This window comes from Ascidia mentula, chromosome 6 (assembly GCF_947561715.1).
Source record: "Ascidia mentula chromosome 6, kaAscMent1.1, whole genome shotgun sequence".
Taxonomy (NCBI): domain Eukaryota; kingdom Metazoa; phylum Chordata; class Ascidiacea; order Phlebobranchia; family Ascidiidae; genus Ascidia; species Ascidia mentula.
The window spans coordinates 12,604,428-12,632,419 of NC_138571.1; the positions used below are offsets into that span (position 1 = coordinate 12,604,428).

The following is a 27,992-nucleotide window of genomic DNA, read 5'->3' on the forward strand; positions in this document are numbered from 1 at the left end:
CATTTAGATCTGTACTATTCGTGCGACGAGGCCTTGCGCGTACGACTAGATCGTCTGTCATTGTAGCTCGAATGTTAATGATAACTTAAACCGTGCAATTGAACGTCTCGTCATATGAAAACGAGGCTTTAAGTTAGGTCGTCTTCGTTGTCAAAATGTGTTGAGTATAAATACGGCTCTATGATACCAAAGTTGTTCCACGTGGTTGTCAGTTAAGGTGCTTTAATTAACAGCTGAACGTTAGTTTGGGGAGTTTTCAAAACATTTTGGGACCAAATGCCTCTCTGTTTGAGGTTACACGCGCTTGTGAGAATATTATTGAAATCGGATTTCAACCTTCTGAAAATAACTTTTTACGTTGCTGTTATGCGCACTTTTCACCACTCGACCGATCGTTTTTTTCGCCGTTTTACAAATCAAAAAACAGAGTTGTGATTGTGACGAAGTTTTAGTATCCATTGTGTATAAACCGTCTTCTCGCCCTTTGTGCGTAAAGGTCTATCTATTCTATGCTTATCTTGTTATCTGCTGCACATCTGTCGCCTTCCGCGGAGAAACCAATGAAAATCGTCCGTTCGTGGTTAATTTATTGGAGAACAACGACGCGTTCGGTGGAAAACATCGTGAATAAATTGTGTATACGAATTGCCAAATATGTTGACGTGTCCATGCGATAAGTTAAGTGCAAAGTATTGGAGGGCGTCTTTCTGGTGTGTGGTGATACAAAGTAGTAAGGGTCTGTGGTTTGAGGTTGCTCTGCCAACACATTTTTTACTGCGCCCCAAGGAAAATAACGCATGAATACAAAAACGGGTAGCGTGAAGCAATAAAATTATAACTTAGCAAACTTACAGTAGGTTGATAAATTGCTGAAGAGCTTTCAACCGACTTAAACAATTAGTCACAAACGCAATAAAGGTTTGTACACAAAGAAAGTGCAATGAATGTATGACGTACATTATAACAGTATAGGCAAAATCCAGTGAAAACCTAACTAGTGATTTTGTGCTGTTAAGCTAAAAGTTAACAAAATCTGTCACACTTCATACTGCACCAAAAACAAACAGGAAATGAGGACCCTCACCTGACCAATAGTTATTGTTTTATATTGTAACACTACTAAGAACTTTGTCAAGTTGCATGGCTTTTCTTAAATCACCTTGCAATTTGAGTTTGCCACTAGAATAAGCTGTGTACGGTGTCATTTCACCTGAAAGTAGTTTCTGTAAGTTTGCTGTATCCACTTTTACATCCACATCTGCATCTCCGTTGGGAAGTAGCCCGTGTCCAGCATGACCAGGCATGCCTTTAAGGTCCAGGTAGTACGTGCCACCTCCATCACCAGTTACTTCGAACTGGAAGGTGGCATCTACCTGGTCGACCAATTGTGGGCTTATGGACTGTCTAACAACCTCAAACAGCTCTTCAGCAGTTTTGCTTGGAGGTGCTACAATGGGTGGTGCAGGTTCTGCATCTTTTTCTTTAGAGTTAATGTGATTCATGATAAATTGTTGTCCAAACTGCGCAAGATGACCAAGTGTGTCCATGGTTGGATCAGAGGGCAGTGGTTCAGCACCATACATTGGCATGAACGCGCTTTGTTTTTCTTGAGGTGCCATCAACAGAGTAATGTCCGATAATTCCACACTACCAATTTCCACGCCCCATTCTTTTGTAGCCACATTGGCGTCCACTCTAATGTCATAAGCGTACACTTGCTTCTTGTTCTTAATGTCAGCAAACTTCTGCTTGCTTAGCAGATTGGCCATGGATGCTCTGGCAGCATCTCTTACTCCATGGTTTACATTTTGTGCAGACAAACTCATCTGCAGAGGATTGCGAATTCGGAAGTGTATGACAGCACCAATAGAAATGATGCAGGCGTCTGTTGTGCGAATGTTAGTTGGAGGGACATTAAATGCTTTGGTCCTTAAATCCACTTTGCTCCATTTGTCAATGCAGGGAAGGACAAAAACAAAACCAGGGCCTTTGGGAGCACGCAAGTGGCCAAGTCTGTACACTATAAGACGCTCATACTGGTGAACAAGCTTAAATGTAAACAATGCTGAAAATGGGCAAGTGATGAAACAAAGTACAAAGGATATCCCAGTAATGATGGCTGAGCACAAACAGTCTGTAGTTGATCTTGAAGCTTCGTTTGGTTGGTTGTAAGTTGGCTCATAGGTGTCATCAATGTCTTCTTTGTCGTTTACCATGCCGTATGTAAATTGGGACCGGAAGTCTAGGGGTTTGTGAAGTTTGTTCATTGATGTGTATTTCATTCTGGCAGTCACCCCTAAATTTTTGTTACAATTATATCTGCACAAGAAAAGATTTTAAATGCTGCGCAAAAAAGAAATGGCTAATTGAACAAATGACATGCCAATTTAAACATGTTAAATATATAAGTGGAAAATATACCCAAACTCTAAATAGAGCAATAGGTCACACATGCAAAGATAGAACAGAAAAACAGTTGACAATACACTAGTTTTGTTATAGTATGATGAATTGACAATTGTGCAAACCATAACAGGCATGATTCAAAATCTCGCCATTACCAGATTTTTTGCATGTTTTTACAAAGGAATTTAAATAAACCAAATGCAAAGACTGTTTTCTTCACAAAAATGCTACAATTTGATGAACACATTAGTCAGATCAGAATCAACACTTCTATGAATTTTTTTCCTCTTCCAATTGTTCCAAAAACTTTTCCCTGTCAGCATCACTCATGTTTTTCAGGTTTTGTTCAAAAACTTGTTGCTGAATGGAACTTTGCCTCCACCTATGTCCATAGATCATGGCTCCTGCTGCCAGTACCACCCACAAACTCATCCATACCAACATGCGTTTTACACGATCTTTTTGATATTTTGGAATTTCACTTGAGAAAAGTCTTTTGCAGTCAACGTTAGAACACAGGTTGGTTTGTCTCGATGCAGAAGAATTTTGATAGGTTTGGGCCTGGGGACATGCTGCTGGCTTCACTGCCAGACCACCCTGATGCATTACACCTTGGCAACTCAGGGTTTTTCGTATAATGCAACGATAAGACATGTTTCCAACCTAAATGTTTTATAATGTTTATAGACAGTTGGAAGGCAGAAAAACGAATCAAAATACAAACAACTAAAACACGAATTTCATGGAAGCTAAAGAAATAGATTTAGGCTCTTCTGATTAATCAAAAGTGCTATTTTAACCATTTGTGTACTTAAGGTTATGCTCCCGGCATTTGCCATTTTGTGCAATCATCCTTTCGTGGCATTATCACATACAATGTCATGGCAACAAACAGTCCTTTTCATAAAAACACCTACTTTACTTTATCATTTCAGGCTCATCTTTATACAATGTACAGTGTTGAACGTTATAAATTTCACGAAGAAAATGTAACTACATGTAGAAAATCCTGCTGAAAAGGACCCAAATATTCCGCAGGTAATTTGTAATACACACAATAAACTTTCAAAAAACGCCACACGGTGTGTACTACATCACTTAACATCCTAATTCCTAACCAACAATCTTTACTTCACATGACCTCTCGTCAGAAGAGAATCTCGTCGAATATAGGTTGCTTGACCACAATCGGTTGCATAAACACGTGATTTCGGCAGAAATCATGGATGGCTTTCAACTTTATGGTACGTGATGGAAGCACGTAACCATGAAGAGCTTACTATATTTCTTACACTGTGTGCACTATGGGTTACTTTGTAATATGTATAACAAGTCTACTTCTTGATGGGTTACTTTGTTAAAGGTATGACGAGTTAATTTGCCGTTAAGCACGCTTACTTGTTTACTGTTTCGCAGGGCGTTTTGGGAATATTATTCACCTACATACACCAAAAAATAATAGTAGCCCCTAAAAACATTTTGACTGCTTAAACGCCGTTGGTCGTTAGTTCAAACACGCAAAATTATGAGATCTTGCTCCGATCTGTCACGCAAAAGTGATTTTGATGCGATACTAATGAACATTACATCTATGACATAACCGTGATCGCAAAGGACCTTTCAAGTGGGACGTTACTCCCTTGTCATGTAACAGCATTTTTATCAAAATAATGTTCAAGCGGGGTATAGCGGGGTATAGCAGCTAAAATATTTGTCCTGCAACAAAATTTGACCAGAATATGGACAACAGACCTTCCATAGGGGCACCCAAACGATCATGACTGAATTGTTTGTTGTTTTCCTAAGTAAAATGATCTTTAGGCATTGGGCAGAATAGGGCAAAAATATTTTGCGTAAAAAGGGGCAATATAGCGATTTTGTGTATAATTATGCACGTCAGACTGGTCGAGGGCAGGTAATACGGTGGCAAGATAGCACAAGCAGTAATTTCTAAGCAGTTATTGTAAAAACATTCAACACCAACAACTTTCATTTCACACACTGGGTCTGTGATAGGCAAAAACTAATGTAGGCCTAACAATGTTTCAACGCGTTGCAAATTGTTTTTGATCCTTTGAATCTTCTCCTGTCTATTCTGTCTACTTAAGTCGGTTGCTATCCGTAAAGCTTCGATTGCTCTTTTAAATAAATCCACGCTTCCATTAAGACGATTTGTTTCTTCATAAATAACACCAAGCTTGCTCAACAAGTATCCAAACACTTTATGCTTTGCTGAGTTTGCACCAAACTGTTCCTTCATCATTTCAAGTCCAAGTTTAATCGGTGTTTCACTCGACGAATAATCTCCGATTAAATCTTGACAGAATCCAATCCAGTTTAGGCACCAAACTTGACATAAACAAAGCCTTTTTTCTTTCAAGTCTTTCATATTTTTTATTTTAAGTCTCATCTTTTCCATGAGTGGGATCACATGTTCACGAACTATTTGTTTATAGCGGAGTTGCGGAGAAACAGCAAGCAAATATTTGCTTGTAAGTTTCAGACCCTCCACGCAATTTTTTACACCCTCCGCTCCCGTTTTGCCATTGGAATGTTTTACATAAAGCTCTGATGAGAGATTATAAAATAGAATCGCTTCCAAATAATTTCCATCTTCTCTCCTTTTATCTCCAGTTTTCATGAAATCTTCTGCAGATACCCCAACACCACCAAGTGACCTTAAATATTGGTTAGTTGTTTCATCTGCTTCAGAAAATTTTTCTTCATTCAACAAATCCACATAATTTTGGCGAAGTGAAGTCAGATTGATGTTTCTATCTGGAACTAAACAAAATCAATAATAAACGACAGCACAACACAGATAAACATTCTATTTTTTTCGTCGACTGTATTTATAAAAAGTCGACTGTATTTGGCAGCAGAATTTTGAAAGAGACACAACAGGTGTTTCTAATATTGTTCAGTAAACGATATGGCGACCAAAAACGTTTTTTGAGTTAGTAATTAAGAAAGCCAGTTTAATTACAAAGGTTGCATACCTGTCCACCCACACACACAAAAAGCCTTTTTTCAGGCTTCACTCCTCGCTTATAAGGTCCCTGTATATTTTTGAAATTGGGATTTTTCCAAGAAACAAATGATGGTTTCTTATAAAAAATAATACCATATAATGTTACCTGGTTGCTGTGGTGTTTTCTGCATGATGTTTGCTTTATCTGTTGTTTGTTTACTTGGTGGGAGACTGTGTGTTTCTTCATGGAAGGCAGCTGCACAGTTTTCTGTGCTTCGAGTTTGAACTAAAATAAATTTGATTACCTCAATTTTTTATGTGATTGTTGTCTTGCAGTAACACCAGCTTGCCCTATTACTTCACATTGCGTTCATTATCCCAGAAAAAATATTGTAAAAACGTAGGATTATCATTGAGTAATTTTGAACTTACAGCTCTTGGCGCGGCAAAATTGCAAAAACAGTGAATTTATGCATGTTTTTCACTGCAAATAAATTTATTTGTTTCAGTGATTCCAGTCACAAAATTCAAACTGTCACCCCAGGTAATACCGTGCTGTCCTTGCACCATTTCCACATCATATTGCTGTTGTAGTTCTGCTGTGACACCAGACGCAGTTCCACTTCGATAACCTTTACCAATACAAAAATGTTTTAAATTTATTCCATACAGTGCTTATTAACCTTTTCTGGTTACATCTACTCCCACTACTGCAGTTTGAAAGTTCATTTTGACAAATCATGTACACTACACCCTCTAAGCTCGACCATGAACCTAATTATACCTGCTCGTTCCTGTACTACCCTTTCAAGATGTGGATGTTGTTCTCCTGATAAACTAGAGGTAGTTTCACTCTGTTGAATGCCATTTTCAGTCAATTCTACAAACAAATATATGTGCTTAATCACAAGACTTCTGCATATTTTTATTATGCAAAACATTTCATCCAATCTAAATATTTATTTGCCAAAATTCATTGACATTCTAAAAAGCGTAGGAATGGCAACTAGCATTTTCTGCAGCATTTAAATATTGTTCTTGTTTAAACATCACTCTTTACCTGCACGTTCTCTAGTATTTCCTGGTTGTGACATAACATCAGAAGTGGACTGGTTTTTGGTAACTTCAGCTGGTGAAAAAAAAATATATACCTTGATCTGGGCTAAACTATAAACAGTTTTAATAAAACAAAAATATGAGCTGCAATCTGAACACCATTTGTCTGGAACCTACCTTCAGATATTGTTGTTGGTGTTAAATTTTCGGTTACTTGAGCTGCTCCTTCTCTTCTTCTTGCATTTGGCTCTGTGTATGAAACCAGGTTGTTGTTCAAAACAGTATTTTTCAACCTTTTTAAGGCCATGAAATACTTTTTTTATTAAAATAATCTTGCGGAACACCAAACTGTTGGAAGTATTGTGGCATTATACTTCACCAGCAACAGGCTCACGCAATTACATTCTTATTATTACAAATTGAGTCTCATTGTTACACAACACTAAATGAAGCAATTCACGATGGAACATTCAAACTGATGATAGTGTGTGACTTTCATAAAGCTATTTACGCCCTTTGTGATAAACATGTGATTTCCAACCCGTGTTCCACGAAACATCAGTGAAACTAATAAATTTGTTGCGGAACACCGGACTATATTTCACGGAACACCGGTTGAAAATCACTGGTTTAAAAGACCCATGTTGGATTCATACATTTTACAAAGTTTTAGATAGTGTACCTTGGGATTGTGCCAACAACCCTTCAATTTCTCTATGAGAAGATTCCACAGGTGTTCCACGACTGACCATTGCAAAATTTCCTAAAGTAATAGCATTAAACTTAGGAGAACAACCAAAAATATTTGCACCTCCATGTTTTTATATATATGTTACCTCCATGTTTTTTTACCCACAGCTGGTTAAGTGTTATGGAATGGTTAACATTTGCTGGTGGATTAATTTCCTCTAATTGCTCAAGAACATTTGCTGCCTGATGCATGAACACTGAGGTACGATGTTGGCGGAAAATTTCATCGAGTTTGCTGCAAATTTCTGTCATCGATGGACGTAAACATGGATTTTCATCCCAACATTGCTTCATTATCTGCTCAAGCACTTCTACGATTGCTTTTTCACCGTCAATAAGTTGATTTTTCCATTCTTGTATTGCTTGACAGTTTGGTCTTTGACCTCTTTTAATGGCATCGAGTAATGCCCTTTGATTGCATCTGGGATAAGGCATCTCACGACTAAGAACCATGTGTATTATTAACCCAAATGCATAAATGTCAAGTTCTTTTGTGGGTCTCATGGTAAGATCGTGTAGCTTTTCTGGTGCTGTGTAATGTAGTGTATACTGCTGTCTATCTTTCTTACTTCTGGCTAGAGGATCCACAGCTGTGGAACCAGTTACAGTTGCCAGCTCAGCATTTCCAAAGTCACATAGTTTGGCAATCAAGAATATGGATAAAAGAATGTTCTCTGGTTTAATATCCCCATGAATCAGGCGTTTTTCTGGAAGACTGTGGCAGCATTCCAGAGCTTTAGCAATGTTCAACAAAAAGCGAACAAGCAAAAGAACCCCAAGCTGAATTCGTCGATCCAAAAGAAGTGTTTTAAGGTTTCCAAGGGAGCAGTGTTCCATCACAATTCCAACTGCATGTTCCAAATGTACCCATCCAAGAACTTGTACAATATTTTCATGGTTGACTTTATTCAAATGCTTTATTTCTTCCTGGATTCTGCAAATATCATGACAAACTATTAACCCAACACTAAAAAAAATATTAGAAAATTTAAACTTACGTATTTACTATAAGTCCCCTATCAGCGGGGCCCCCAGTAACTCTGTACAGCTTTACAGCAACAGTTCTCTTCATCACTCTGTGATATCCAAACCAAACTTCACCAAATCCTCCTGATCCCGCCACAAGTTGACGTTCATCAAACATGAAGTCATCAGGATCAAGCTCCAGGAGCTGCAATGAGAACATCAACACCAATAAATTTTTAAAAAAGTTTGTCGTCAAACAAAATTTGTAAACCTTGGTTTCAAAAACCGTGGTGTTTGGTTTTAAAATTCAACATAAAAAAGTAAAATCTAGTAGCTGCAATAGATGCGGTTTTGGTTTACCACTAAAAATATTTAAATTTATAAAGTTTGTCGTCAAACAAAATTTGTAAACCTTGGTTTCAAAAACCGTCGTGTTTGGTTTTAAAATTTAACATAAAAAAGTAAAATCTAGTAGCTGCAAACGCGGTTTTGGTTTACCACTAAAAATACTTAAATTTATAAAGTAACTTGGGATATATTTAAATCTACAAAGTAGAACTTACATCTGGAAAGGTGGCCATGATTATGTGAACAAAACAATCCAGTCAGAAGGTTACTATTGTTTTCCAAGTTTGTAATACTACAAAAGTTATACTAATACAGCATTTCTTGGAGATTTGATCGTGCCCCTGTTAAATATTCACTAGTGCATAAGAAACACATTTCAACTTATCTCCTTTTAAAAAAACTTGCTATACAAATACCATCAAACGATGTTAAACCAACAGTGTGTATACCAAGAATCGCTTGTCTTTTTACGTTAGATTCGCGGTGCAGACAGTCGTGTCCTCCCGATAAATAAATACACAACTCATGTCGTGTTCGTCATCGCACTAGTTTGCCCTGTTGTTTCGCCTCAAGTCACACCACTAATGACGGCGGTTTGTATCAAGGCAACTCCTTGGTAAGATGATGGCCAAGAGGAACTGTCAGGTAAGATAGCTAACGTTTCGCCGATTTTATTAATTGAATAGCGCCATTCATAATGTACGTAGTAAAGTGGCGGTATTATTTACGTCGTTCCACAACAATGATTAAACAGAAAAACATTTAATTTGGCTATATCAGGTGACAATATATCGTTCCAATCAATGTTTACGATAAAACAACAACAAAAACAGCTTTGACACAATTTATTCAAACACAGTTGCAGGATTTTTTGAACACATTTTTTTGAGAACGTAATGTTACGGATTGTGGCCAGACCCCACGAGAGGCGATGCAACGGCTCACCAGGGTCCATACGAGTTTAAGGGGGGACCATCAATATTATTGTTTGTTTTGAAAACGAGGAATTTATGCAACAAAGGCTTGGTCACCCTACAAACTTGTGTGATTTTAAAAAGGAATTCCTCGCACCGTCACACCTTCTTTCCAGAGCCCAAATATTGGTGGTAGGAAATTCCGATTTATTATTTCTTTAGTTATAGCAGCGCCAACGAGATGTCGTATTTAGTGGTGAGATTCAGCCGATTGCACCGGTTCTAAACAACCATCTCACGAAATTTTATGAGATCAGCGAACCGGTTAGCATCACTGGTTACTGTCAATGGATTTTTGCATCTTAGAACCCTCTGAAAAATAGGACTTTTGTGATAGAACCGGCTGACAAAAAATTTCAATCCCACCACTGGTCGTATTGTTCTGAGAAGATGGCCCTATGGTGCAGAAATTCATTAAAAATAGGCTATTTGACTAGACACATATATAGTCTAGCCCAGTGGTTCCCAATCAGGGGGGAATTCCCCACTAGGGGGAATTTTGTAATTTGTAGGGGGGAATTTATTACATTAAAATGTAAACGATATTTTAGCAACCTAGCCTATACCTTCAGACTTAAATTTAAATTATCGTTAGTCGATTGTTTTTTGGTGATCAAACCTTATTATTATATTTAATCATAAAAAAGCCACCCAGAGTAGGCTACAATGGTCACCTCAAAAGTCTAAAATGAGTAACGATATCGGGTCTACGAGTTATATACGGCCTTGTTTAAGTCCAGAAAAATCAAGCAAAAGCATTCGGGCACGAAAAATTCGAAAGGCAAATTTTAAACTTTGAAAACTATAGAGTTTAACTCTGGTTAACTGCACGGCGTCAAAGTCATTGGTGCTTATCGAGCGTGACAACTTCAGTAACTTTATAACTGCGCTGGCTCCACACCACGACGAATGTGGGGTTACCTTCATGCGTGGATGCCTATATGAAGCAAGTCAGAGTCCTACCGTGTTTAAATGGCGCACTTCGAACAATTCTATATTATACCGCGATAACATACAAAAACGCCACATATGTTTTGTGGCTAATTAAATATACAAAAACAACGCTCATACCCAACAATCTCCATAAAATTAAGCCACTTATGAGATAAATAAAACAAAAAATCTAGTTTTGAAATGGTAGGAAGCATGTGACGAAGTTTCAAGATCGATAGGCAGCTTCTTATAACCGCAGGTAAAATTATTTTGCATTATGTTCAGTTGTTGTAGCATTAACAACAACAACAACCGCAGCACGACTCTTCATCCTCGTACCGCCGATTTCTATCGAAGCTTCCCAAATCCCTTTGTGACCGATATACATTCTGTGATCAAAATACGTCGATTGTGAAACCATATATCAAAACCTTATAGTGCTGAAATGTCTGAAAAGCAAATTAGCTTTGAAGATGGCCGTACCTGCGATGTCTGGCGTTCTATATCGTGGGCGATCTTGCGTGTCCCAAGTACTTCCTGAAATTGAAAAATACAACATTTGTAAAGCGACTGTTCACAAGATTGCCTGTATATAGTGCTGATAAAAGTGCACAACTTCTTTTTAATTGTGGCTGTCGTACCTGCGTCGGCATGCGCTGTATATCTTGGGCGATGGGGTTGGCGATGACTAACAGGGAATCTGGATCGACCTGTCTTCGTACATGCCCTGGTGCGTAACTGTTTGCATACGAATGGCCTCTACAATAAAGAGTGTATTTGTTCATAGCAATGTGAACGAAAATGCAAAACAAACGTCACGATCACAATATTTTCGTCACTGAAAAAGGGTCCATTTGGGCAATGTTAATAATGTCTTCCAAAAGCAGGAAGTATATGGTAGCTTTAATAAATACCTATATGCGTTTTGTTAAGGGTTTTCCTATACAAATACTGAAAAATGCGTGAACTTATATGTGTGCATTACTGCAAGTCCGTATCGTCTCATAATGGGTTCCGGAAGTTATTCATATACCACCAAACTGTATACGTCAATCCATCCGCGGAGGCAACTGCAAGGGGTTTTTCCTACAAATACTGAAAACTGCGTGAACTTATATGTATGCATTACTGCAAGTCCGTATCCTCTCATAATGGGTTCCGGAGGTTATTCATATACCACCAAACTGTATACATCAATCCATCCGCGGAGGCAACTGAACACTTACAACGCGATATAAGCATAGCTTACATACAACTTTGTCCATACCCAAAACACCTGGCAATAAGCTTCTGTGTATTTAGACGAAAACACTTGCCTTTTCTTTTGTGTGCGGGACTCAGACGTGTGAGGGTGAGTTGTATCGCGTCGTACTCGAATGCTTGCGCCGTCGTTTCCGGTAGTCAACTTCTCTTCATCAATATGCGACCAAATTTTCACCTTGATAGTTTGCAAAAACTTGCGTTTCTGCAGCACGCGGAAAACGTACAACCTCCTATTGTCGATGCTGTAATACTTGTTGTTTTGCTTGCACACCCTGATTGGTTGGATTTCATTAACTTGAACGATCCCTCGGTCTATGTCCTCAATCAACTGATTAACACTTCCACCGTCTTGAAAACGGTTACCAATGCTATCTTGCGTAAACCTAATATCGAAAGGAGACAGGTACTCGAAGCCTCCCATTGCTGTGCAGTAACGTTACATCCGATTTAAGCTACGTGGCTTTGTTTGGTCGAGAGTAAAGCTTGCAAGAAAACAGTTTTCATCACGGGATTTTCCCATTCCTATGACGTTTGTTTGTATGGCAGGATCTTGATGAATCCAGTGCTTAGCATGTATGCAGTGCTTTATACAAACTTTCTTGGGTTTGTAGGCGTTAAACTTGTTTTCACACGATTTTCTTTTTTCTTAAACGTTTTTTATACCAGTTTCAATCATATTTTTTTCAAAACAACACCTTTTTCAAAACAAATTTGTTTAGATTTAGATTTTTTTGTAATGTTTACTGATCACGTTGCAGACGCTTTGAATATCTTTAGCGTTTACTCGTTTCATTTGCATAAAAATATAAGTGAAAATTAATCTTTAAATTGTCGCATTCTAGCTTTTTTCATATAGTGGCTGTTGTATCGTTTTGTGTCCTACAATTGACCAAACAAAAGGACGTTTCAGATTCGCCGTAAAATCAACGTGTGTTGCAATGTGACTTGCGCCTGCGTAAAATTACTGCGCGCCTCAGTAAGAGTTAATTGCGTTCCTGGCGTTATTTACGTGTTTGCTTTGGCTACAAAACCTGCGCACCGTTTTGTATGAATACACTTGAACTTTTGGTCGATCAAGAATACAACAGTGGCAGTACACAAAAATCAAACGTTTGGTTCAGTGGGGGTATTCAAATGCACGTCAGATTCATTCCTTTCAGGAGTAGCTTTCAACAGGTTTATCTAATCTCTGTGTTTCCAAACCGATATTCAGAGTTTTTCCGACAATTATTGGACAAAAGACTTGTTAAAAGTAAAGTTGCGTTAAATTTTGTTTTGCTTATGTGACAAAGACTTAAACTTAAAAACGTCTTATTCTATGACTTTGATTGGTCCTATGTGCCACAGATCCTTATTATGTTTGATGAACCTGTTAATAGAGCACACAGTGTAAACAAATTGAATTTTGTATTAGGCCAATACAAATCTGTTAATTTAAAGCAAATAGGACTACATGTTTCACTTTGGGAATGCAAACATACTAAAAAAAACATTATGTTTGGTGCGGCAAATACATATGTATGTTATGTAACATACTGGCTTGCCCATTTTTGCATAGTAGCAAATTTACATTACTTTGCAGTTTCTGCCGCAGCAACAACAACAACTGCACCACTCTGGGCAACAACATTCTTCTTCGTCATCCATGTCTGGCAGATTTTCTTCCACCCGTCCAATGTCATTCCTTGGTTTGGTTGGTTGCTTAAGCGCTGTTGGTTGTTCGTTTATTGCGTATACGGACTGGGTCGTTTTTACCTGAAAAAAAACAACAAAAAGCCCATGCTTTAGAGAGACGTTAACGGTAGTGGAAAGCACAACGTTTTAGTGTGCTAGTGTATGACGCACCTTTGGAATCGAAGGCTCCAAATAGCCAATTAGTGGGTTGTCAATGCCTAACAGCGGGTCAGACGTCGCCGGCCGTCGAATTTGCTCCTGTCTGACATTTGTAGACAGTTTGGGAGGCGAAGGCTGGGGCAGATAACTTGAACTGCGTAACGCTAATCTTTGCGGTTGCTGAATCCGTGGTATACTTCTGCAACACAATGCCCACGAGTGAGATATGGTGCGCAACGGCGTGACTTGTATTTATTAGGTATAGAGTTTCCAAAAAGGGTCATCCAACACCTCGATCATGTCGTCCCCAGAATAACAACATAAATATCGACCTATGAGATAAAAAATAAGGTATATTGGCTATTTAACGCATATTGCAGCCAAGCTTAAGTGCTGGGAAAACAGTTGGTTGGATTTGCCCTTGCCTCTCAATAAACAGTTTGTTTGGATTTGCCCTTGAACAAACACCAGATCATATGAGTATGAACACATATCGGATGAAAGCTCACCTTTCGTTGAAGTCGAATTCGACTTGGGGGATATGCTTAATCTTATTAACAACTGGCGTCGCCGCCGGTTTTGGCAATGTCGTTGTTGGCTTGGCAACAGCGGGACTGTAAACAAAAAAACAAAAATAACCGATATCGTATTGTATGATACACTTCTGTTTGGTAATAAGTTTGAAATACTGTTCTACGTAGGAACGTTTTACAGACACATTGCAACAACAGTCATAATTTAACTAAACATATTTGTAGTACCACACCTCTGGTTTCTTGGCTTTTGCTTTACTTGAGTTTCGATTGTATGGGGGTAAGTTGTATCGCGCCTAACACGAATGCTTGCACCGTCGTTTTCGGTTGTAAACTTGTCTTCCTTGATGTATGGCACAATTTTCACCTTGATAGTATGCAAAATGTTGCGTTTCTGCAGTACGCGGAAAACGTACAACCTCCTATTGTCGATGCTGTAATACTTGTTGTTTTGCTTGCACACCCTGATTGGTGGAATTTCATTTACTTGAACAAACCCTCGTTCTATGTTCTCAATCAACTGATTTACACTTCCACCGTCTTGAAAACGGTTATGAATACTGTCTTGCGTGAACCTAATTTGAGAAGGAGACGTGTACTCAAAGCCTCCCATTGCTAGGTAAATGCTTGGCGTCTGGTCTCGTGAATCTGCGTTTTTTGGTCGCGGGTAGGCCTACTGCCAGCAAGAAGATAGTTTCGTTGACGGGACTTTCCGAAGTCTTTTGTCGCCATTTTGTTTTTTTGTGATCGTCTTTGTTTATATTTTTACACGTATCAGCACTATCTCTGAATAGTTTGTTGAGTATGCCCAACTGGACGCCGACAAAATTATGAAAATCAAAATTAAACAATCCTCAAAGTGTCGTTTCCCAAACGTATGTGAGTCGGCCTCACTGATGAGACAAATTGGTCGAAAATAGTGTACACTACAGCCTGCTCCTGAAAATAAATTTTGTTTTGAAATTTGGAAGTGTGTTGACGAATCTCGCGGTGCATTACCTAATTTTCCTGGGATTTATTTTTACTGCAATTATGTGGTGTGTGTTCTAGACACAAACGTGAAGCCAAAAATTAGAATTTGCAACATACTATAAATGCGTTATTTTCTAGTGCAATGAATTACTCACTAAGAAAAATCTGAAAGTACAGAATCCAGGTCTCACGAAAACAGAAATCCAATTATTAATTTATGCTTAACGAAGCGTAACAAACAGTTTATTGGGGGTTCCCCAGACAAGCGGTTGAAATTTGGTTGTTAAGGATTTCAAGAAAGTTGTGCAGAAGATTCCTTTCAAAGGGTGTTTGCTAAAAATGGACAAAAGTATACTTGAATGTTTAAACAAGCCCAATGGAGAAGGAGAGTTATTAACTTCTTGTGGGGCTGAACTTCAAGAATTAATGCGGCAGATTGACATCATGGTACGTTTTGCGAAACTTTGCTACTAGTAAATGTTCATTGCTTTCAGTAATTGAATATGGTTTTGTTTTGTCAAAAAAATTTGCATCAAATTATGTACCAACTTTATGCTGCCCTAAACCTTTAACAACGTTGCTGTATGGTTTGAAAGATTATGATAACTTATTCTTTATTACTTCTAATCACCATCATACAGAAAACTGCCCTATATTAAAACTAATTAAAACTAAGGTGGTTGTGTCTGTTAAACCACCTGAAAAGTTTAGAAAACACACATTGACAAAAGGTGCTCAGTATTGTCACTTACATTAGAAAAGCAAGCCCATGAATAATCAGAACTGTGTAATGTATCTTGTTTCTCTTCCAGGTTCGAAACAAAAAACTGGAATGGGAGGCAGAGCTTATTTCCACACAAGATTGTTTGTCACTAAGAGAGCAAGAGCTGGTGCATACAAGGTTGGCAGTTTTTATTCAAGCGATGTTGATTTTTTCCATAAAATGCAATTTGCCTTTTTCAAGTGCGTTGAAAATACATGTCAAAGTGAACTTTTTGTTTAATTGCAGTTTGCGTTTGGTAACTTCTAAATCAATAAGTTGAGTTGCTATTGGGGTCCTTGGTTGTTTCAAGTTTCAATAAATATGCCTAATCCATGTTGCACATTAACTTTTTGACTTGTTTTAGAACTCTACTGGAACAAAAGCATCAGGAAGTTGGCATGTTAAAACATCAGCTTGAAGGTTATGAATCAGGTCAAAAGAATGTTGCAGCCCAGTATGAGGGACAGCTCAATAAACTAAAGAGCCAATTGAAAAACTTAAAGGTTTTAATACCAAATTTTCTATGGTTTTTTGTGCTGTAAAATTATTGGCCTAAAAATTTACAATAAGTTAAGTTACATTTTTTGTGCAACAGCAAGATTAGGATTAGGATTACCTCGGAGCCAAGTTTTGAATTATCATAGTTATGGAAACTCATTTAAAGCCATTCACTCCATAAGATCTGTGTTTAAACAAAATTTAACTAAGAAAAAAACAAGTCGGTGGTAATATTAAACCCCTTTTCAAGGAATCACATGAAAAAATGTTGAGGTCAAAAGAAAAGAAGGCCCAGGCCTTTGCTGACAAGGAGAAGGAATTGATAGATGAAATTGACCACCTGACCCTGGAGCTGAAGGAAAAGAAGGTTCAGGCAGTTCAACATGAAAAGGAAAGCAGTGAATGGGATATAAGGTACACATACCACATACAATCCATTCTACTACGTATAAGTGTCTTACTAAATTAAGATAAAAATTTTGTGGTTAAATAAATAATTACAAATGCACAGTTTTCTTGATAGTAGTAAAGTTGTGACCCATGATTATACTTAACTGGTACTGGTATTCATTGACAACTGTATTGTAATGGGTGCTCAAAAATAAAATACTGCTATAATGGTAGCTGTTAGCCTTCCCAAAAACCTCAATTTTTGGTCTTTCTGATGGTAAGTTTACAAAATTATATGACAATTTTCAACTAAAATTTATCACGCTTTATGAAAAAACTTAATGTTACATAGTGCTTCTATCATCATAATTAAGTGATGGAAAGTCACTTTATTGTTGTCCCAAATATTTATGGGAAGACCTGTAGTTTTACTCCCAGCTTCAACCGGCACTATGATTTGCAGCAAACGATCCCTTCAGCATCAACTCGATAGCCTCGAAAAACAAAAGCGAGCTATAGCCTCGAACTATGATCGTGCCCAAGAGCAACTCATGATTGCACAGAACAGACTGAAAAAGAGCAACAAGATGGTGGAGGAAGTGGAGGGTACGAGCCACTCCCTGCTCCGTAAATTGGAGGAAGAGCTTGCAAACGATAAAGACATAATTCAGAGACAGGAAAGCATCATATCAGACTTGCAGGCTAAAAGTCGGGAGCTTTCGACCGCCAAGCACCAATTGACTGGAGAAAAATACAGATACCAGGAGCAGGCTGATAAAGCTAACTGCAAGGTGAAATATATTTGTTTTATTTTTAAAACTAAGAACACATAAAAATGTCTAACACAAAAAAGTATAACTTCCATTTACCATTTGCTTGTGATTGTTGTGTTCGATGCTGGATTATTTGTTAAAATAGGATATATTTCATCCAAAAGCTGTCATAAACTCCAAAGCATTTGGAAGCAATTGGAGCTTTTATACTTGGCCACAGTCTCTTAGTGTTTAAAAAAGATTTTGTTTCATGAAACAATCTTTATCCCTTTTTCTTGTCAAAAGCTCCGGGTTGTAGAGGAGGAGGTGTCGCGACTGCAAGGGGCTCTTTCTGCAAGAGAAACAGCTCTCCGAGGGTCTGAGCACGAGATTGCAACCATGCCGAATAAGATTGCCGAACTGCAGACAGGCGTTCACACCAAAGACAAAATAATAGAAGCCATGCAGGTTATTTTTTTGTTTCTGTGCAGGTTTTGTTTTTCTGTGCAACACAAAGGCAATTGTTTCTTTTATTTTTGCATTCCAATCATTAAAGTTACCACTGGAAATACGGCAGCCCAAATCTGAGCATTGACTCGGAATCCTATTTGCGTAACTCAATTTTAAGGGTGCTTGGAATCGTGGCCATAGCTCACGAAAATCCTAAACTTTTATGTTTGTTAGTAGTTTTTTACGACCAACATGGAAATTTATGACGTCATTGAAATATTCACATTCGGCCAAATATTGACTGGAGGTATTCGGATTTGCCCGAACCTTTCCTGTTTTCGGACATCGCTAGTTACAACACTGTGTTGTATTTTATGAAGTATAAAAAATTAACAGATAGCTTTTAAAATGTTCGTCGTTTTGTTGTGATCGTAAGTCATCAGGTGTAGCGCCAGGTAAGTTACGTTACATCAGGTAAAAGTCATCGCAATTCACCAATAAACAAAGTTTTTCCATTCCTATCACTCTGCAATATAGGTTTGACGAAATTATGTCAGCAATTTTTCCTCAACTAAAAATTATAACACGTTGTTTTTTTCAGGTTCGTTCCCCTCTCAGGGGCAAAGAAGACGACTTAAAGCAAAAAGTGACTCTGCTCCAAGCCTCAGTCGACACCATGGGTGAGATGGAAGGTCATCTCAGAGGTGAGGTCATATCGTTGGAGCAACAATTGAAACAAGCCAAGGTTGAGGCCGAAAACTTGAGAGAAGTGGTGAAGAAAACCGAACGAGCAAATGTGAGTGTTGTAAGCATGGAAAGTGTTGTTTTTGGAGATATTGAATTGAAAACGGTGTCTGTGATCACTGTGTCGATGATGAAAATACAGTTGTAATTTGTAAAATTAGACAAAATCTCAGTTACCAACAAAATAGTGGTTAAAAAACTGATTAAATCCTGCAAATTGTGGTGTTTGGATTGTTTAAATTGTGTTTGTGATGACTGTTTTTATACCAGGTCAAAGATTTAAACCGGGAAATTCTACAGCTACAAGAAAAACTTGGAGAAATGGAGTCAACACATTCTGCGCAACTGAGCGGAATGAAGGTAAATTCTTGTATAATCTAAAAACCATTCCATGCTTCGAGGAGGCGACTCGTGCCGTTTTAACTTTACCCATAAATATGTTCTTATGTTTTGAGTTCATTTAACGGCATACCATGCAGTGTCAGCAACAAACCCCAAATATTCTAAATTTGGATTAGGTGACGATCATTTTATAGTCGTTTGTGTCTTTTCATTTATTTCTGCTAAACAGCGCAGCAAAAGCCAAAAGAAAAAAAAATTATAATTTTGCTAAAAGAGTGACGTCACGAAGCTGTCAACCCACTTGCACGGGAGGGACGCAAACATAGAACGTTTGACGGAGACGTGCGCTGAAATGGAACGCCAGCTCCAGGAAGAAGCGCGACAACGCGAAAAACTGAATTCAGAACTCCAGACAGCCGCCACCCACCTCAGCAAACTCAGATCACAGAGAAAAAGTGTCGCGGCCGAAAATCCAATGTCGGCAAGCACTGAAAGGTAACGAAAAACGTGTCCTTTCAAAACCATGCTTGTTTGGGTACGTTTGACTCGGTTGGTATTCGCATGTCAGTGCCAATAAAGCAGCACTTTCTTTTGTAAGAATGCAATATCAATTACGAATGTTAAACCCATCGGGCCTTTTTTGTAAAAAAAAAAAAAAATTGTCTGCCACTGCTCTGTTTGTTCGATGCCTCTAAAGATTAGCCTACCATGTTAAAAGCCACAAATATACACACAATATTGGAGGAGTACGTCAAAACATCATATACACCAATACCCCGACATCCTGATCCGCATGAATTTATATCTTAAATATGAAAAACCCCAACAAATCCTTCTCTTTCATTTGCCTGCAATCGTTTTTAACCAATCAGTGTACGTCAACCTATTGTGACATTACATGGATTTTGCGTGCGACAGATCTCTAACTGAAGCCGAACTGCAGCTTTCCGATCTGCGACACAACTACGGGAAGACGGTTACACGTTTGGAAGACGAAAATCGCCAACTCATCAACCAAGTAAGTATATGATTTCAGTGAGCTGCAACAGATGGCCACTGTTTCGACCTATAAGGTCGCATCAGTGCAACTTGGAGGGACTTTGCCGACCAAACGGCCAAGCAAAGACTTCCACTTTGTGGTGACACAAAAAAAACACGTAGTTCAAAATAAAAGACAGAAAGTGCTTTTTAAATGCGGCGTTACCCCAAAACTACAGGGACGACATTTTCCTATTCTTATTTCCAGGTTTCGAATCTCAAAGAACAACTCCACGAGAAAGAGAAGTCTTTTTACGTACCCGAAGCCGAAAGCGACGTGAAGCAGCAAGAGAACGCGAAAATAAACGAGATAGTCCAAGCTTACGAACATCGCATCGCATCCCTGGAGGCTCGTTTACAAGAAACCACCCAACACGACCCCGAAATTCGACCCCCGCCTTCCACTAGCAGTGTCGTTATTCGCTCGGCCGAAAGCTCGACGGTTACGCCACGCTCAGAAGTTACTTTGAGTTCTGAAAGCCTCAGGGACGACGCGAGGACTCCGACGCCCACGAAGAACTTCCTGCAGTCCATAGGCATCGACCCAGGCTCCGTGAACGCTTCCGCAATGTCATTTTACTCCAACATGCCTGGGAGTATGAATGAAAAACAGCTTCAGGCACTTTTGGGCATCACGGATGTTGATGATGTCCTGGAGGAGCAAGGTGCGTCCACGCTGGATGACTTTGCCCGGGATGAGGAAAAAAGAGTCATCGAGCTCGAATCCAGGATCGAGAAACATATTGGAGACATGCAGAAAGCCATGGACGCCGTTATCTGCAAATACACTAAATAGGCAACCACTGGATTCCCGAGTACTTGTTACTGAAGCCCTATCAGTTTTCTATTGAACGTGTTTACAATGCGTTACTTCGTTATGGTTTGCAGCACTAAGCGTCAGTATACCTTGAACGAAATGTTGGCCATTGGTTGGCTGAAGATACTTCGCTTGGTCAAACGAAGAGATGTTTTTTTGTGTGGCTTGGAAGTGTTAACACAAAAAAATTTGCGTTCGCCTGTTGCTCGCTGTGCTGTAGTTTCAAGTTTATATGTGTTTTTCTGTAGCTTATTATGTGTGTTTGTGTCTGTTCGCTTGTTACTTGTGCACAATCGTATTCGGTGACTTGAAAATTTGTAGATCCTGCGCTATTCCAAACTGTTACTTTGCTCTCAGAACACAGTCAAATTTTCATATTCATTCTACTTTATTTTATTTAACGTGGATTTTGTCTTTTTCAGGATTAGGATTTTATAAAATAGCAACAATTATTAACTATGGCTCTGGAGCAAATCGGCTTAACAGACTTCCAGCAAGCCGATAACGTTGACGCAAACTTTCTTCGAAGTGAAACAACGGTTCGCCATGCTTGGCTCTTTATTGAAGAAATCGCCGTGTCGAAATTTAACGACCAATCCTTCCTCTGGCTGAATTTCTAGAGATCTTAAATTGCTGCTACCCGTAGCTGTGGTGCTTGCGGATGCTACGATATCCCCCGAGGCGGGAAGGTTGCTTGCGAATTCGCTGAGGTCCACGGTGTCTTGTGATTTGGCAAGGTTAATCGCCACCAGGTAAGACTGCGTACCCGTCATTTCACGGACAAACCTGAGTAACAATAAACCAATTAAAATAAACTTTCCTAAAAAGTTCAATCCTTACAAAAAAATAAAGAATACTATGCAGACCAAAGCGGATTTGAACCACGTTATGGAAACGTGCATTTTCAGGTTTAAAATCTTCTTGCAAGACGAATTAATATTTCGCTACAGCATTGTGATTGGGATAGGATGTGAAATGATCCCTAAAATTAGTTAACAAAAAGAACGAAAATAACATATTTACAGCTGGACATTGATTAAAAAACAACACATTTTGTTCACTTACACGACTGATTTGTTCGTAGCTTTTACCATACAAAGCCATCCACGTAGAAAGGTAACGTCTTGCCTCATTTGAAGTAGATTTTGGTACATGCTTAACATCGAAAGGGGTTCATTTTTTTGATTCTGAAACGGTTGAACAAATCTATGTCTTCCATGAAAGCGGCAACTAGGTATTATATTGTACATTCAATAATAATACTTCTGTAGATGTATATCCTTCATTGTTTGTTTTAACAATATCATATACCTCCTGTTATTTTTTTTATTGCTTATGGGGTTGTAATATTTTTGTTCCAATTGAAAAAGAAAAAACACTTGAAAGCAGTAAAGTTATCGGACTATGGAAAACGTTTTTCTGGCTAACGTGAAAATTTTTCAAGCAGTGTCTTACCACCAAACATTTTCAATCAAAAGTGTTTTTTTTGTGGGTGTAAAGTGGTCTGAACATATACCTTACCTCAACATTGAGCGTGGTGTAATCCGAATTTACAGGTAACCAAGGTGTGCAATTGAAACAGAATCCTGCATTCTCAGTATTATCCCACTGCATCGGTGTTCGCTCGGGATCTCTAAAATCCTGTTAAAAATAAAACACAGTTAAGTTTATTCATAACCCTTTCCTTTAAAAAGTGATAACTAGCTCTGGCCTAGATTTCTACTTAATCATCCAACCAAGATGTTTTTTTTTAAATATATATATTTCGCCTATGCGGAATCCTCAGTTTTCGTATTCAAATAGAATTTCCTTTAATATACGTTGTATCATTTTAAAGGGATTTGGAGGGAATTTTTCGAGCCCAAATATTTTTTGGAATTTTCCAATTTTTTTGCTTGAGAATTAGGCAGCTAACAGTCGAGTTTCACAAGCCCTTGGAACCCATTACGCCTATGCCCTTAAAAGCAAAATAACCGCTGCAGCAACACTAAATCGGTAGTGGATTTAATTTAAAAAAACTTACACTCATTTCTGTGCCGTCCGTCATTCCAATCTCCTCTCCATAGTACATCCCCGGTGTGCCTGAAAGCATGAGGGTGAGAAAAGATGCACAGCGAGCGAGTCCTTCACCAAGACGGGACACCAATCGCGGATTGTCATGGTTACCAATCTGCATATAGAAACAGATGGGATTTTTGTGTTGTGCCGAGAGGCCGGTAGACGCAGACGGGTCATGAGTTTGCATTATTAGCTCTGCGTGCAATTTTTGTGGGAAAGTCCGTTCATTAAATATTACATTATTTTCTTCGATAAATTGAATAGCCAATGGGCACCACCTAAATTAGCACCCTATAGCCAAAAAAATCTACGTGTTGCTTTCACAAAAATTCTTTGAAATGTTACTGAGTTGAGGCAGTTAGATTTGTTTTCTATAAATTTTTTTGTGTCTGACCAAAAAGTATTATAAAACAACCAATTGTTCCGCTTACCACCCAGTTAGGCCACTTAGACTGGGGCATATTTTGCATCCACTTTAAAACTGTGCTTTCAATGCTTGTTCCCTTCCAGGCAGTTGTATCGTTTCCAATATCAATCAACAAAAAGTTCATTGGAAAATCGGCCTCCTCTTGCCACTCGGTTCCATAGTAACGCATGATGATGTCTATGTCGTCATTGTACACTTCCGTTTCCATAAATCTGCAATACAATCAAATTAAATGATGTAATTTTTCGTCACTAACGATTCAATAGCAGAAGTTCACTGTCTATAGCTGTGGTCCCCAACCTTTTTTGCTCTACGGGAAGTTTAACGCAGATAGTATTTTTACGTACCGGCCTTGCAACTCTCCACACCGCTATACCAGTAACTGGATATAAGTGCCAAGACAACAACATGCGACACAGGCTGGATACAAGTTTGCAACCTGTTTTCGTATATCTGCCTACACGTAAAGCGTGTAAAAACCTTTAGTTATGTATAATATATTTTCTTTCTGTATTTACTGGTTACAAAGCCTCACGGACCCGGATCGGACTGTGGCCCAGCAGTTGGGGCCCCTGGGCCCTATGGTATAAACTAAGCCAATTGTATGGTTTACTACAGTATTACTTTTGTAAAGTGTTTGGATTTTTTGCGTGCACCTTGTTATTTGAGCTAAGTAGCTATACCTGTAGACTCCTGGCTCAGTGCTGTATTTTTTCAACAAATTTCGCCACGTAGCAACAATATCGTGAATACCCGGCTGGTTTTCGGTTTCGGTGTGGTACGTGTTCTCATACGACGCCTGAAATATTGAAAGTTGATTATGAGAAACTTCAGAAACATAAAAATGTTAAAAACATGTTTTTGAAGTTATAAACGGTTACCGATATTTTCAAAATCAATCGTTTATATTGTAATTATAAATGTGTGTGATTAAAAAGGACGTTTTTAGGCCATTTCTATCATTACTCACAGAATGTTATCAAGAACGTATTGAGGGGTTATATGCTTTAAGTTGAACCAAAACGATATCTGCTCAATTCAATACACATCTTATGTACGTTTTGTTTTTAAAGGACAAGTGATCAAAAGTTTTACGTACTGGCAGTGATGGGTCGACCAGTGGATTATCCTGCATCAACTTTGATTCCAACATAAATGCCAACGCGTCGCATCTAAAGCCATCAACACCTTTATCCATCCAAAATTCCATGATACTCTGGAAACGTACGTTGAATGAAACTTAGTACTTTAAACTCGCCGTAAAACTGTTAGTGCTGTTGTATGGTCGTAAGGCGTATGAAAGTCAATGTCGCATACACATACAACATTTAACTGAACTACTTAACAAACTATATCCCGTACACGTGTGATTTGCACTATAGAACTGTGATGTTTTTTAGTCTTTCAATTAGAACTGCTGTTCAATAAACGTTTAAAAATTAAGATGAATGTCAAACACGAAGAGGTTGCGAAAGTTTTAAAAAATGGTCGTGATAGGTTTGGGAAGCCGTAATTTATGCAACTTATTTCAATACTTTTATCAACTCCTGTAACAGATTGTCAAATACTAACGTGTAAAAAGGTAAAATGAAAACAACAGAAGTTAATTGGATCAGTGTATAGCGCTAATAAAAAAATACCTCCAGTTCTTGAAGGACTTGATCATTTCTTAAGTTTAGGTCTGGCTGTTCCTTGTAGAACGCGTGGTAGTAAAATTGTCCCCTTGCTGCATTCCATGTCCACGAACTTCCACCGAAAACACTTTGCTGATTTATAAGGCACAAGTTACACATGAAACACTTGCAAGCAATAAAATCATTACTCTTCCATCATACAAAGGACGACAAGTTAGCTTATGTTAATTTCTTCAACTATTTAAGTGCGCAAAACGTACTTGGTGTTAGGTGTGTGTTGAAAACACACTGATTTAATGCAAGTATTTGAAAAGACGCAAAATTTGTTATAACACGAATAGTTGGGCAAGGCTCTCAAAATCACGATTTTTACATTGCAAACCTTTTTCTATTTAATGTTTTTGTTGCTATTTACCCAGTTGTTTGGAATTCCTTGTGCGGTGCCGTTGGTGCTGTTAGCCCATATGTAGTAATCTTTATACATGTCGTTGTTTGGGTCTGAACTTGCGACGAACCATGCGTGTTGATCACTTGTGTGATTTGGAACGAAATCCATTATCAGCTTCATGCCTTTAAACAAGGTATTAAAAGCTAGCAAAACTCACCAGCTCAAATGTATCAAATTGTTGGTGGGCACACTGAAGATGTTTTGTTTGTCGTGATAAATATTTAGAATTGTAACAATTTAGAATATGTGATTTCTGTGAGAATACGAAATACATCTTATTACCCAAACGTTTTTTGAGGTGTGTTTATGATCTGAAACCTATTCATTAATGTCGTAATTTGACAGAAGATTCCGCTACTATTAGACACCGAACAAACATTATATTTACGAATCAAGTTGGTGGGCCCTTTTTAAAGAGATAACATGAGATTGTTGGCCATCAAGTCTTTAATAAAACTCACGGTTTGTAAGCAAACAATAGTGTCCATGTTGCCCATTTTGATATTCACAAGCCCCCTATAGACTCGTATAAGGTCGCTGCATCTCCACTCATGCGTTTTTGACGTTTAAATATAGTGTTTTCTCACAATGCAACAAAAAAGGCATATTGCCATATATCGTCGCCAATTTGCTGAGCGAAACTTTTTTAGTCAAACTTTCAGACAACTCCTTTAGAGATGATTTTATCTCTAGCAGAAAAATATATTTTGCCCTGAAAGGGGCATTATCAGTTTCTGCGAAGAGTACAAACAACGTATAATAACTAAGTACAAGCGAAGGTCTGCCACATAAGGAAAAGTACCTTATTCAAATCGGCAGCCTACCAGCAGGGTGGCTTGGTTCACCGATCCGGTGGTCTGCCACACAAGTGTTTTATCGCCGCCTATTTTACCTCTTTCGTGGAGATCGGTGATAAGTTCTTCCATATCAGCCATTGTGCCGAAGATCGGATCGATTTGACGATAATCGGATACATCATAGCCATTGTCCTTCTGTGGAGACTGGTAGACCGGATTAAGCCACACAGTTTCAACGGTCAGATCGTCACCGAGGTAACCAAGCTTGTTCCTTATTCCTGTTGGGAAACGTTTAAAGTTTATACGATTGTTGGGCGCTTCTGTTTTTGTTGTAATTTTGATAGATATAAAGCTTATAATCTATAGGCTGGATCGAAAGCTGCTGTAAACTACGCAAGTCAATGACCACTGATAGGCAATATATTCAAAAATGGATCATGAGATGATGGAGGTTCATACATCAAGTGGTTTATAATATTTTTTTGACCACACCGAGATTTGAACCCTGGATATTCTGGCTCCGAATCCCGATCAAGTTTTCTTTTTAGCATATGGGTCGGGCGCTTGACCAATGCTGCCAATCACCCGCCCATCAAGGTGTCTATTTTAACAAAGCAACCTATGGCCCATGCACGAACAGTGGCGGTGTGCCATGGAACTGCAGTGGCGTACATCTCATCCAAATGTTAAAACGTATTTATAGATGAATATATTGATTACAATTATAACAATGACTCTTCTCATAGAATTGTCTTTCCTGCGTGTCCAAAATTACTCACACAAGTGGCAGACGATTACCAGCGATAACGCTCTTCTCTGTGTGTCTACGAATCGAACTACTCTCACCGTTCAAGTCCCCGATACCGTCGTTATCCGAATCGGCGAAGGATTTCGGGTAGATTTGGTAAATCGGACTCGTCTGGAAGAACTTCTGGCACGCTGGCGACACGGCAATAAGTGCGACGACCATGGAGAAGAGAGCGAGGATGGTGAGGATCACACAAGCTGTGAGGATGTTACGAGCCCACACGAACTTCTTTTGCCTGGAATACTTGAGCAGAACCTCCTTTGGCATACCTGGCATATAGAGGGAAATAATTTCATTTCAACTTACGGTTTATAGACCCTTATTGCAGACTATAGATTTTGCTAAAAATTGGAGTCTGTCAAGGTTTCTGACCTTGTTTGGTCCGTGGGCCATCTGATTAATTTTCAAATTACATTTAGTAACTCTGTGGTTCCCGTGATCGAGAAAATATTGGAAATTAATTTTATTGATGTCCCCATACAATTTAATTTTCTCGCTGATCCGACAAATCGCAAGTGTTATTTATAAGTAATGGCGCCAACAATATGCATTAAGTGAGCCTGGCTGATTAGCGAAGAAGATCGTCCCTAGTTGCCAAACAGCACTGATGAGCCCAATTAAGTCAAAACAGTGGACCTGTCTGCAGCTCATCTTGAAAGCATTATGGTTTGGGAAAATCCTGAACGTTTAGTTTCTTTTTCTGCACTGCGAAGCACAATTTTTCCTACTGTATGGGGTGTTTGACAATTATGCAGCAACTGGTTTTCTACTTACGTGGATCTTTGGCCCGACGGTTAATCTTTATATTCAATAAATTTTTGTATACCTGCGTACGGTCCATCATGTTCCAGTTCTGGTGTTGCCGACTTTGGAAGGTTGCTGTTAATTTCGACGCCGAAGTCACCGTTGAACGAGGTGACTTTCTCGCTATCTGTCTCATTGTCGTAGGCGTTATTTTCCGTCATTTTGCCTTTTTATTTCTAATTTAATTGTTTTTTTGCTTACAAGTACACTGCAAAAT

At 38.6% G+C, this 27,992-nt stretch overlaps 6 protein-coding genes across 7 annotated transcripts; 1 reads left to right on the plus strand and 5 right to left on the minus strand.

Moving 5' to 3' along the window:
- Window positions 1–1,093: 1,093 nt before the first annotated feature.
- LOC145906706 (stomatin-like protein 1) lies at window positions 1,094–3,760 on the minus strand. Its single transcript, XM_082994161.1, has one exon. The coding sequence runs from the start codon at window positions 2,280–2,282 to the stop codon at window positions 1,104–1,106; it is 1,179 nt and encodes a 392-aa protein (XP_082850287.1). The 5' UTR covers window positions 2,283–3,760; the 3' UTR covers window positions 1,094–1,103.
- Window positions 3,761–3,947: 187 nt separating this feature from the next.
- LOC145906705 (uncharacterized) lies at window positions 3,948–8,865 on the minus strand. Of its 2 annotated transcripts, none has more exons than XM_082994160.1 (10): window positions 8,713–8,865; window positions 8,182–8,354; window positions 7,270–8,117; window positions 7,116–7,196; window positions 6,611–6,682; window positions 6,438–6,506; window positions 6,162–6,257; window positions 5,929–6,009; window positions 5,544–5,663; window positions 3,948–5,184 (listed from the first exon to the last, which is right to left on the minus strand). In XM_082994160.1, exons 1-10 carry the CDS (start codon window positions 8,728–8,730, stop codon window positions 4,430–4,432), a joined length of 2,313 nt encoding a protein of 770 aa, XP_082850286.1. In that variant the 5' UTR covers window positions 8,731–8,865; the 3' UTR covers window positions 3,948–4,429. The 2 variants fall into 2 exon arrangements, with proteins under 2 accessions (XP_082850286.1, XP_082850285.1); XM_082994159.1 differs by having other exon boundaries at window positions 3,948–5,190.
- A 1,077-nt stretch (window positions 8,866–9,942) lies between these two features.
- LOC145906457 (uncharacterized) lies at window positions 9,943–12,108 on the minus strand. The gene is made up of 4 exons (XM_082993873.1): window positions 11,721–12,108; window positions 11,046–11,163; window positions 10,888–10,941; window positions 9,943–10,793 (listed from the first exon to the last, which is right to left on the minus strand). The coding sequence occupies exons 1-4, from the start codon at window positions 12,086–12,088 to the stop codon at window positions 10,701–10,703; spliced, it is 633 nt and encodes a 210-aa protein (XP_082849999.1). The 5' UTR covers window positions 12,089–12,108; the 3' UTR covers window positions 9,943–10,700.
- A 951-nt stretch (window positions 12,109–13,059) lies between these two features.
- On the minus strand, window positions 13,060–14,693 carry LOC145906507 (uncharacterized). Its single transcript, XM_082993939.1, has 4 exons — window positions 14,267–14,693; window positions 14,010–14,114; window positions 13,513–13,699; window positions 13,060–13,422 (listed from the first exon to the last, which is right to left on the minus strand). The coding sequence occupies exons 1-4, from the start codon at window positions 14,644–14,646 to the stop codon at window positions 13,234–13,236; spliced, it is 861 nt and encodes a 286-aa protein (XP_082850065.1). The 5' UTR covers window positions 14,647–14,693; the 3' UTR covers window positions 13,060–13,233.
- Window positions 14,694–15,274: 581 nt separating this feature from the next.
- LOC145906047 (centrosomal protein of 63 kDa-like) lies at window positions 15,275–21,157 on the plus strand. The gene is made up of 11 exons (XM_082993424.1): window positions 15,275–15,452; window positions 15,818–15,906; window positions 16,133–16,271; window positions 16,517–16,680; window positions 17,120–17,447; window positions 17,715–17,876; window positions 18,460–18,654; window positions 18,873–18,962; window positions 19,219–19,439; window positions 19,863–19,962; window positions 20,191–21,157. The coding sequence occupies exons 1-11, from the start codon at window positions 15,345–15,347 to the stop codon at window positions 20,776–20,778; spliced, it is 2,184 nt and encodes a 727-aa protein (XP_082849550.1). The 5' UTR covers window positions 15,275–15,344; the 3' UTR covers window positions 20,779–21,157.
- A 76-nt stretch (window positions 21,158–21,233) lies between these two features.
- On the minus strand, window positions 21,234–27,977 carry LOC145905672 (amino acid transporter heavy chain SLC3A1-like). The gene is made up of 12 exons (XM_082992932.1): window positions 27,798–27,977; window positions 27,010–27,240; window positions 26,259–26,441; window positions 25,334–25,488; window positions 24,925–25,050; window positions 24,384–24,500; window positions 23,968–24,083; window positions 23,289–23,496; window positions 22,823–22,969; window positions 22,321–22,440; window positions 21,865–21,986; window positions 21,234–21,585 (listed from the first exon to the last, which is right to left on the minus strand). The coding sequence occupies exons 1-12, from the start codon at window positions 27,934–27,936 to the stop codon at window positions 21,279–21,281; spliced, it is 1,971 nt and encodes a 656-aa protein (XP_082849058.1). The 5' UTR covers window positions 27,937–27,977; the 3' UTR covers window positions 21,234–21,278.
- Window positions 27,978–27,992: the final 15 nt, after the last annotated feature.

Excerpts from the sequence above, each read along its gene's own strand:
- LOC145906706 (XM_082994161.1), bottom strand. The coding sequence starts at position 2,282 with ATGAAATACACATCAATGAACAAACTTCACAAACCCCTAGACTTCCGG.
- LOC145906705 (XM_082994159.1), bottom strand. Across the intron at positions 6,683-7,115 it reads GTTGTTGGCACAATCCCAAG|AGCCAAATGCAAGAAGAAGA; the intron begins GTACACTATCTA and ends TTTCATACACAG. Across the intron at positions 5,191-5,543 it reads GAAAACACCACAGCAACCAG|TTCCAGATAGAAACATCAAT; the intron begins GTAACATTATAT and ends GATTTTGTTTAG.
- LOC145906457 (XM_082993873.1), bottom strand. The coding sequence starts at position 12,088 with ATGGGAGGCTTCGAGTACCTGTCTCCTTTCGATATTAGGTTTACGCAA. Across the intron at positions 11,164-11,720 it reads TCCCGCACACAAAAGAAAAG|AGGCCATTCGTATGCAAACA; the intron begins GCAAGTGTTTTC and ends TCTTTATTGTAG. Across the intron at positions 10,794-10,887 it reads TAGAACGCCAGACATCGCAG|AATGTATATCGGTCACAAAG; the intron begins GTACGGCCATCT and ends TTTTGATCACAG.
- LOC145906507 (XM_082993939.1), bottom strand. The coding sequence starts at position 14,646 with ATGGGAGGCTTTGAGTACACGTCTCCTTCTCAAATTAGGTTCACGCAA. Across the intron at positions 14,115-14,266 it reads CAAAAGCCAAGAAACCAGAG|TCCCGCTGTTGCCAAGCCAA; the intron begins GTGTGGTACTAC and ends TTTTGTTTACAG. Across the intron at positions 13,700-14,009 it reads GAATTCGACTTCAACGAAAG|AAGTATACCACGGATTCAGC; the intron begins GTGAGCTTTCAT and ends ATTGTGTTGCAG.
- LOC145906047 (XM_082993424.1), top strand. The coding sequence starts at position 15,345 with ATGGACAAAAGTATACTTGAATGTTTAAACAAGCCCAATGGAGAAGGA. Across the intron at positions 15,907-16,132 it reads CAAGAGCTGGTGCATACAAG|AACTCTACTGGAACAAAAGC; the intron begins GTTGGCAGTTTT and ends GACTTGTTTTAG. Across the intron at positions 19,440-19,862 it reads ATGTCGGCAAGCACTGAAAG|ATCTCTAACTGAAGCCGAAC; the intron begins GTAACGAAAAAC and ends TGCGTGCGACAG.
- LOC145905672 (XM_082992932.1), bottom strand. The coding sequence starts at position 27,936 with ATGACGGAAAATAACGCCTACGACAATGAGACAGATAGCGAGAAAGTC. Across the intron at positions 23,497-23,967 it reads ACTGAGCCAGGAGTCTACAG|ATTTATGGAAACGGAAGTGT; the intron begins GTATAGCTACTT and ends ATTGTATTGCAG. Across the intron at positions 21,987-22,320 it reads ACACCACGCTCAATGTTGAG|AATCAAAAAAATGAACCCCT; the intron begins GTAAGGTATATG and ends CAACCGTTTCAG.